General features: G+C 35.4%; 2 protein-coding genes across 2 annotated transcripts; both read left to right on the forward strand.

The window, feature by feature from the left end:
• The first annotated feature begins 2142 nt into the window (after positions 1 to 2142).
• Positions 2143 to 7751, forward strand: LOC120182290. The gene is made up of 2 exons (XM_039187283.1): positions 2143 to 2271; positions 5014 to 7751. The coding sequence occupies exons 1-2, from the start codon at positions 2265 to 2267 to the stop codon at positions 7098 to 7100; spliced, it is 2094 nt and encodes a 697-aa protein (XP_039043214.1). The 5' UTR covers positions 2143 to 2264; the 3' UTR covers positions 7101 to 7751.
• A 1328-nt stretch (positions 7752 to 9079) lies between these two features.
• LOC120182789 lies at positions 9080 to 9508 on the forward strand. Its single transcript, XM_039187660.1, has one exon. It carries the CDS (start codon positions 9080 to 9082, stop codon positions 9506 to 9508), a length of 429 nt encoding a protein of 142 aa, XP_039043591.1.
• The last annotated feature ends 1010 nt before the right edge of the window (positions 9509 to 10518 follow it).

Raw genomic sequence — 10518 nt, forward strand, 5'->3', positions numbered from 1 at the left:
AAGCAAGCAATTCGCATCATCTCCTCATCATGTCTTCATTGCTTGTCTAGGATTGCTTCCCTTCCTTCTCATGTCCTGAAAGCATTTTCATTCTCCTCAGTTGTCGTAACAGTAAAACAATTATATATATAATGTATACGATCATTGTTGTTCTGTTTTTCTTCCAATCCTTTGATCATTCAGCCTATCCCATTGTTCAATTCATTTCGAAACTGATACTTGAATTTGATTTAAATTGAGGGTCAGATTTTTAAATGTGCTTCTAAAAACACCGTGATTTAAGATTTAATTGGTTGTTCGAATATTATTTTTAAAAAGATAAAATATTTGTTCGAGATTGTGTTGTAAAATTTACAATAAATTATTTTGAATAATAATTATAATTGTTTTAACCCATTTTAGAGAGAAATTTTTAATATATCCATTTTATGTTTTTTTTTCTTGGGCTGGCACCTTTGTGAAACTCTCAATTTTTTTCCAATTGGATCCTAATCTTCTCACTATTCACCTAAAAGAAAAAGAGTAAATTTAGGCCTATAAACGAATCGAACGAACACGAACGAGAGTTTGTTCATGTTCGTTCGTTTAACTTTAATCGAACAAATGAACGAACATGAACATAAACGAACACAAATGAATGAACATAAACAACGGATGTAAACGAATATAAATGAACACAATAAATGAACGTAAACAAACGAACGGAAACAAACACGAACGAACGTAAACGAATGTAACCCAACATAAATGAAAATAGATTTTTTTTCCTTCATAACATTTTTAGGATTATATTTTTTTAATTGTTTTGAGTTTTTTTATTTGTATTTAAAATTAATTGAATTTTAAAATTTTTATGGGTATCAGATTAAAATTTATTGGGCTTTAATATTTTAAATGGGTCTAGAGAGATTGAGCTAAACATAAATGAACACATATACGAACATAAACGAACGAACATATTATCGAACGTTCACGAACGTAAATGAACAAACGAGCCATCTGTTTATGTTTGTTCATTTATAAACAAACATAAAATTTTATTCATATTCGTTCGTTTAATAAATAAACAAACTTCCCGTCGAACTATTCACGAACGATTCGCTGAACGTTCAGTTAGTTTACAAGCCTAAATAAATTTCCCGGATTTGAGATAAAAGAAAGCCCACTATAAAATAGAAAACATAATAGTTGACGTAAATACCAAGATAAATTATATTTTGAGTATTAATACATGAGCAACAACAGCAACCATAAAAAAATAGAAGAATAAACTGATTAAAATCTCTGTTATAACTCAATTAAGATTAAAAAAAAAGTTTATGGTAAATTACATGTTTATATCTAAATTATCAGTCCTAGTCTGTTTTAATACTTAATTTTTTTCTTTCAAAATTATACCTAAAATTTAATTTTTATTTCATTTTAGTACTCTTACATTAAAAACTTTAGTTTTTGTTTCTTTTTAGTATCCCATTCAAAATTTAACGTTAAGTTTTGAAAAGATTGAAAGTTGAGGTATTAAAACGGACTAAAATTGATAGTTTAGGTATTAAACGCGTTAAGTTGATAACTGCGAGATATTAAAATGAAATGAAAACCAAACGTTTGGTATTATTTTGAAAGAATTGAAAATTTAAGTGCTAAAACGGGATAAAATTAGTAATTTAAGTACTAAATGCATAGTTTACCCAAGAGTTATAAGATAAAACAGAATGGGGTTACCTTGGTGTCCTTTCTTGTTTTGTGATTCCACAAGTGAGCTTTATAATGGGCCCATTCACCTATGGTTGGAAACAATCCAAATGGAGACTCAAACCATGAAATTTGGTGACCTTTATGTAGCAATTAAAAAGTCTTGTCCTTGAGCTACGCTGAAACCAACTTCGCACCATTTCCGCGCTCGTCAGCCGTCATCTGCTTTGTGCGCCACCGTTGTAATCCGACTCATCGTCCGACCAACCCAGCCACCGCCTTACATGATACCAATCCCTATTAAGAAACCTTTTTAAAATTTTATAAATTTTTAATAAATTATATATATATACATTAAAGTTAAAATTAAATTATATAATATATAAATATTAAAAATTACTCTTTAAGTAATGATGACCATGGGTGAAAAGGAATGGGACTGAAATTTAGAGGTGATTATTTGTTGTCTACCCAATAAGAAGAGAAGAGAAGAGAAGAGAAACACAGGGCAGGCCAGTCCCATTGAATTCAGAAGAAAGGGCGACACTGAGGGAGAGCTGAATTCTCAAGGCATGGAAGGTAGATTCATTCTTCTTTTCTCTTTCTCCCTCCGAATCTAGACCCTAAATCATCACTTTTCTGTCTCCGCTCCTCACTTTTGGCTCTGTTTACTTCACCACGTCTTTGATTCCCCCCCCCCCCCCCCCCCGCTTCCATTAATTGTTTATATATTTATGGGTATATGCTTTTAATTATCTGCTTCTTTCCCTTAACATGTACTGCTTTCTTGATATTTGAACTTTGCATTTTTTATATAATTTTTTTAAGACCTCTTTAATCGTGGAAAGGAAAATTGGGGAAAATGTAAGATATGTTCAATCCATAACCTAGGTACTCAATATAACAAAAATTGAGTTGTGTTCTTGACCTCCACTTCTTACTTATTTGTATCTAAATCGCTTATTGACCCATACGGTGTAGTTTGGCCTTTTTAAGGCAAGTTCACTATCTTCTTGGGAGATGCACTATGGCATTAGCACCGAAAGCCGGGAAGGTGATTTCAGTAGCCATAGGCCCATAGCATCTGCTTTGCCGCATTTCTTGTTTGTGCCTTGCCGTGGTCCTTTTAAGACAATGGCTTCTCGTACTATGGATAGTTTGCTTAATTCAGTGACAACGGCCTTTTTTGTGCAAAGTTATTTCTGTGTGCAATTACATGCAAGATAAGGCTTTGTCCGTGTTAGCCTTAGGATAACATGGTAATGCGATTATAACTCATTATGTCACTATATTAGCATTGCTACGTATTGTTTTTCACTTTGGAAAAATGAGGTAGAAGGCTATATTTGGTGTAAAAGACTACAAATGACGCATTTATTGACCTAAAACTCTCAATGTCACTTTATAAGCGGGAATTTGGAGTCATAGATCAATGAGATAATCCTTATGGTAGACATAATTTTGTTTCGCTTTTCCAAATTCCTATAATAATAAATATATGGGCTAGAGTGAAATATGGAGAAATGGTCCAACTGTTGGAGTTTTTGTTTACATGAATATACTTGTACCTGGTTCGTTTGGGCAAAACATTATTTCCATAAGAACAGCTTCTGCTTTGTGTATTTCCATATGCTTTTACTTAAAATGATCAGCTTGAGAAGACATGATCTGGAGCAAGTATTCTAAATTCAAAGAACTCAAAAGTTATCTGAATTCTGAATCAAAAAGTCTAAATCAATAACCAAAAGTTAAAAAATCTTATAAAATATCAATATCTCAAATACCTCATGTTACAAGCCTGTGCAGGACTAAAATAACATTTAGTATTTGTAACTAAATCCAGGAAGGGATACAACTACAAGTTATGAATTAATAATATAAACCAACCTAATTATCTATTCTACACTGGCCTAGATAACTTAATTCTAAACTGGCATATTTCCATTATGAGGAAATCTTGTGATGTTTTCTATAGTTGAGTTGTATAATCATTCTTTCTCAAGTAGTGCTTTTGCATTGCCATTTTCTTTTCATAAGATAATTTTTTTTCTTCAAGTTTCTGTTAATCAATATACTCAAACTGGATTTTATTTATTTGTTTTTGTGCGATGTTGCAAGTTTATTATAAACCCATGGCTTAGGTCTTTATAAGAACCGTGTGCAGCATCTTGCTCTTCTTCCCTGGTAATTATCTTTCATACAATTTGAAAATGAGAGAGTAAATTAATATGCATATGCATTAACAGAATTGTGAAGGCAGTTAATGACATTCACAAGCTCCCATAATGCACATCTTTTATATTAATAGTTTAATACCCTGTTATGATAATTCTACAACATCCTGACTGTGTATCTTGGATGAAACTCTTATGTCCAATAAATTTATGTGACACGTTTTAAGTGAAACAAAAATGATTTCCATAACTGTAAGAAAGCAGCTTTACAAAATATTGACAGGCAGAAACTAAAACTTTGATTGCATTTGAGTTAAATTACACTTTTATTTTTCTTTCTTTTCTTATTGTATTTTACTTCCCATATAAATCCTTTAATTTGTTGGAGCAGTTGAACCATTGTCTTAGAGGCGTAACTAACTTAGATGGTTGTTTAGAGGAAATGATCTTTGTTTTCTGGGCTTATATTATTTATTTATGATATGGACTTTCTCTGATAAATGTGGGCTTAATTTTTATGTGATGCACATTTAAGTGGATATCCTTTTAGACATTTTAGTTAGCTTTCAATCATTAAGATGATAGGATTTAAGAAATGAATTTTGTGTTTTGAATATTTAAATTTCAGATGATATCTGAATTCTTTCTTTCGAGATTGTTAGGGAAGTGAAGCTACTTGCTCCAAAACTTTTGTTACAACTTTTTATTCCATCTGATGTGGAAAACGTTTTTTGGATGGCATCAAAGGTGACAGCACATTGGATTAACTGTTCGTAAATGCATGTTAAAACTTCCAAGTTGAAGCAATAGATTTTTACCACAGCAAGTGGGGATGACTGTGATAAAATGTTGGGAGGCGTAGTAGATCTTATTTCCTTCTTAGGGATACATCAAATAGAGTTTGTATCGTATCATCTTCTTGACCTCAGCATGAAATGTTTTAGGTTGCGTTTATTCTGTTTTGTATGGTGTTGTAACTTTTTAATTGAGGATTAATTTCAAAAGATTTTGAACCTTTAACTACACCCTATTTTATTTGTAAATTTGTAGTGTTTGTCTTGTTCTCTTTGTTTTGAATATTATTTTGGTGCATTTTATTGTCACTTGTCTTAATTGTCAGCTTATTGATACATGTGATGTTCGACAGGTGGGTCCCCAGACCAAGAATCAGTTGGGTCTGGTACAAAAAGGTCCACTGTGTCTTCTGGCAGTAAATCTCGTAATCACAAGGAATTTTTGTACAGATTTATTGATTGTGAAGTTTTTACTTCAAATCTTGAAGATTGGTTTCAATCATTATATGAGAAGTCAGCACCGATGAAGCCTGCCTTTGGTGTACCATTTGAGTTGATAGAGCTTCAAAAATTTGACTATGCTTTGGAAGGGGTTTCATTCCAACAGCTTATTCGAATGCCAAATGCTGTTTATGCTTCAACATCTGATTCTGCTGAAGCAACTGCTTATCTCGCTGTTGAAGATTTTTTACATGCAACTGTAAAGGGCTTGTGGGAGGCATTTTGGAGTCAAGATGAACCAATGCCTTTCTCTATTGCCTGTCTTTACAAAGAAAATTTAAAATTTTACCAGGCCGAGAACGCAATAGCTAGTGGGAGGCTCGGTAGTCTCTGCGCTTCTGGTATATTGCTTAAGAACCCAAGACATCCTCATGGAAAGTGGGACAATCTTCTTGAACTGGCTCTTGTGAGGCCTGATATCCAAATCCTTTCTGTGGAAAGCGAACAACAGCCTTCTTTACTTGTCCTAGGCGAGGCTCTTTTCTATGCCTTGCGCATGCTCATCTCAAGAAGCTTAAGCAAACAGAATTTTTCTCTGGGTTCAAATTTTGCCTATGTTCTTCTTGTTGATTCTCAATATGGTGGTGTTGTGAAAGTTGAAGGAGATGTAAATAAAATGGAGTTTGATGTGAATAATATCTACAAGTGTGCTGCTGAGTGGATTCAAAGGCATTCCAGAATTGCTGTATCCCCGGTTGATAGGATCTGGAACAAGCTTGGAAATGCCAATTGGGAAGATATTGGTGCTTTGCAGGTAACTTTTGCAACTTTTCATTGTATTATGCAGTTTGTTGGCCTGCCTAAGCACTCCATTGAAGATTTAGCTGCTGATCATGGTTGCCGCCTCCAAACAAGGAGGCTTGAGAGGCAACTGGGGGATACTAGAGTGAATGGAAATAGTTTATTCAAGTTCCAGCAGCACAGTGTCTCTCCCGAAATTGTTGAAGTTCAGGATGAATCTGTTAAACTTGAGTCTGAGTCACTGAAGCTTGAAGTAGGATCTGTATTATGGTTGGATGATTCAAACTGGGAAAGAGGTTATCAGATTAACCAAATCCGGAGTAATGGCGAGCTTCCTTATTACGTTGCATCTCCAGTTGAAGACCCAGGAAAGTCTCTCTTTCTCTATGTGGGTTCCCATCCTTCTCAGCTGGAAGCAGCATGGGAAGATATGAATTTATGGTATCTAGTTCAGAGACAAACCAAAGTATTGACTATTATGAAACAGAAAGGCCTATCTAGCAAATATCTGCCACAAGTGAGTGCATCTGGAAGGATCATTCATCCTGGTCAGTGTCGGAGACCTAGTTCAGGTGGAAACTGTGATCACCCTTGGTGTGGCACCCCAATTCTTGTGACCAGTCCAATCGGTGAAACTGTTGCTGATATGGTAAGTGAAGGTCAATTTGGCGTGGATGATGCTATCAAGTGTTGTCATGACTGTTTATCTGCACTTTCTACTGCCTCTTCAGAAGGTGTTAGGCATGGAGATATTCGGCCGGAAAATGTGATCTGTGTAAGATCTGGTGAAAGCCATCCTTATTTTGTTCTTATTGGTTGGGGACATGCTATTTTAGAAGATAGGGATCGCCCTGCAATGAACCTTCATTTTTCATCAACTTATGCTTTACAAGAGGGAAAGTTGTGCTCAGCATCAGATGCTGAGAGCCTGGTTTACATGCTCTATTTTGCCTGTGGAGGTGCTTTCCCTGATCTTGATTCTGTTGAAGGGGAACTGCAGTGGAGGGAGACATTGTGGTCTAGGAGATTGATTCAGCAGAAACTGGGCGATGTGTCACCCGTATTGAAAGCATTTGCCGATTATGTTGATAGTTTGTGTGGAACACCTTATCCTATGGATTATGACATATGGTTACGAAGGTTTAAGAGGAGCATTCGTGAGGAGGATCATGGAAAGGAAATTGATGCATCTATCTAGATTAATGTTTTAAGAGCCATTCTGGCCATGACTAGCCCAGCCTACTCTTTAGGTCATGGGATGCTTGTACTTTTATCTTCAGGGACCGGACTGTTCAAAATTTTTGCATGGGTTACAGTTCTCCCACGACCAGCTCAATCACGGTAGTTACGTATTCTGTTGTCTACGGAATATCTTGGTTCAAGGGAAAACGAGGCATTCTGATGAGATATCTTGTAGTGTGCTCATGCCCTTGGGTTTGGAGAATTTATCTGGATTTCGTTTGGGTGGGATCCGACATGATGTGGAGGTGATGGAGTATCATTTCTTGGCTTTTTGTTTCTTCTTTTTCTCTTTCCCGTGTAAAAAGATACAAGCAGTGTGGAGCCATTTGTTTTAGCCTTGTTGAAGATGATGATTTGAAATTATTGTGGGCGTCTTCCTTTACTGTAAATGAACTGTGAGGTAGTTGCTTCGGCGGTTTCGGATTCCGATTGTCGCAAGTATTTCTTTGCAAATTTGTGCTACTCTTGAATTTCATCCTCTGCGACTGGCTTTGCTGAGAACAGGATCATGAGGGTTTGGCATGCAAATCAAACCTTTCCCTTTCATACTCGGTCGGCTACTCAGGACCTTACCAATTAGTTGTTGGCTTGGGGATTTGTGGTTTCCTTTCATACTTGTAAAATCGTTTCAGTAGAACTTTTTTTTATTAATTTTAATCCAGAAGGATAATCCCTCCATAACAATTGTTAATAGAACCCCAATAGCCCTTTCTCTCACCTAGAACTTGGAGTACACCTCAACTTCTGCAAATCATAAGAAAAATGGAGTTGATAAATGAAGGGGCATAACATTGATGATCTGAAGTAGAACAAATAAATGACAAACACGTGCAAGAAATATATAGACAAGAGATATCTATTATCAGCACATCGAAGTTATGAGAGCAAACCAGATTTTTATTTAATAATAATAATAATAATAATAATAATAATAATAATAATAATAATGTTGAAACCAACATAATTTATTAAGGGTTGCTAAAATCAGAAAAAGTTTCAATCCTTAACATTGTTAAAGTTGTTTTAGTACTTAAACTTTTAATTTTTTAAAATCATACTTAAAATTTAGTTTTTGTTTCATTTTAGTATCCTGTTCAAAAGTTAACGTTACGTTTTGAAAAAAAATTAAAAGTTTAGATACTAAAACATATCAAAATCGATAGTTTAGGTGCTAAACATGTTAAGTTTTTAACGACGGGATAATAAAATGAAATAAAAATAAACGTTAGGCATAGTTTTGATAAAATTAAAAGTTTAGATATTAAAACGAATCAAAATTGATAGTTTAAGTACTAAATGCATAGTTAATCCTAAATCTTTTGAGTCACCTTGATGAATTTTTGAGAGATCCAAGATCAACTATCATCGATTGATCTAACCGACAATAGGTTCCCCTAATGTAAAACTAATCATGTCTCTGCGTGAAACATATGAGTTGGATGCCCGTTTCTTGAGCCAAATTGTTAAGGGTAAAGAGATACCACAATATGACTATCGAGGTTATTCACTTTTTCTTTCTACACATGAAAAAATAGCCCATAAGAATCCATCCTGATTCCGACTAATTGACATAATGTTATTTTGTAATGGTCCAGCACCTTAGTCACGAAGCTGTGCACAGGAAAGTGAAACCCGACTTCTAAAATGCAAAGGAAAAGGTAAAACCACATCGGATCCCCATAATTTCCACCCCATGGTCGTTCATACACTGCGGACCAGTATGGATGCTAAATTTAAACTCGTAAATATACCCCGATCTAAAAGTAGATTTTTGGCCTCAAGGTGGCGAGTTGTACATTTGAAAATATTTTTATACGTCAACACTTCACCTCTATCCTTTCTTTTTTCTTCTCATCTTTTTCAACACTTCATCGTTGTAAGAGCAAACTCCAACGAAAATTACAAATAAGCTCGCAAAGAGAAAAACAACAATGCATGAGGATACCTCCGATAGGGCGTTGGATTTCACCGGCTCCGGGTGTTATAAAGCTCAATTCCGTTGGCGCTATTGATCCCATTACAAGAACTGCTGCAGTGGGAGTTATTGCTCGTGATGCCTCTGGGAATGTTCTTGGTGGCTTAGCTATCCCCACTGTTGGTTGCTTCGAAGCTAGCCTCGTGGAGTTCCATGGCCCTGCTGCAGCTGTGAATTTTTCTTTAAAGGAAGGATGGCAGCATGTCTTTTTCGAACTGGATTGTTCTGTGGTTGTTACCAAGTTCAATCGCATGGAAGGAGACGCTTCTATGTTGGGAATTCACATGCAACCTATTAGGGATAATTGTAATGCTTTTAATAGTTGTAGTGTGGTTTATGCACCACAGGATGCTAATAGAGTGGCCCACAATCTTGCTAAATACTCTTAGATCGGGTACATCGTTATTCTTTGGCTTAGTTTGTCCACTCCAACTTCGTGTTGGTAGAAAGGGTTTTTGATAAGTCCCGTAGAATTTTCAAAAAAAAAGAAAACAAATGCATGAAGATTTACGACAGTTACTCCAAATCCTTTTTATATAACAGAATGAAGTGGTATGTCCCTAACGATCAAAATAACGTGTCATTACACCACACCAAACACAAGACTCCACGTATTTAAATCTCCCAGCCATTCAATAAGCAATAATTTCAGTGTTTTCCCGAGTATAACCCATTAAAGTCTTGTAACGCTTGAACGACTAGGTCCCGAATCAAGCCACTTTATGATATTTCTTCAACTAAAGGGATAAGTTTTTTACCATCACTAAATATCCTCTGCACACACAACCTTTGCACCTCGCAACCACTGAAGGACCCCAAAGCATACATGACCCTCCGAAGCGAAGGGAGCTCTGGAGGACATAAAAAGAATTTCTCTAAAGAAAGGATCTCGAAGAGCTAAACCTCAAGAAGTTGCGACTGGTAACTATAATCCTACGACTAACACACACACCAAAGACCTCTATAAAATCTCTTGAACATGACCGAGAGAGGATGCACCCTTAATACAACCACTTTACATTTGTTCCTCTTTTCTCTATCTCTTTATGGAGACAAAGTTCACCGACACCAATTGCTACTCTCCGTTCATACCAAAATGGATAAACCGCCGATAATCACTGTAGTACCTTTGGTTATCAACATATTTAAACATTGAAATTACAAGTTAAAAAAAAAAGGTTGAATTAAGTGTTTTAAAATTGTATTAGTAATTTATGAAGTACCACCAAATGTTATGAGCTTGAAGTTTAGTCCTTTCTAGACGATAGAGTTGTCAATGAATCGTTCAGGACAAAACTCTTTTGGGTTTTCCTAAACTTCAAGGTCTCATTCTATTGCCCATGCATTCACGTAGACTAAGCTTTTTGCAGGTACTTTATAATCGGCTATGTTGTACTGT

This window comes from Hibiscus syriacus, unplaced genomic scaffold, assembly GCF_006381635.1.
Source record: "Hibiscus syriacus cultivar Baekdansim isolate YM2019G1 unplaced genomic scaffold, ASM638163v2 tig00003721_pilon, whole genome shotgun sequence".
Lineage (NCBI taxonomy): Eukaryota > Viridiplantae > Streptophyta > Magnoliopsida > Malvales > Malvaceae > Hibiscus > Hibiscus syriacus.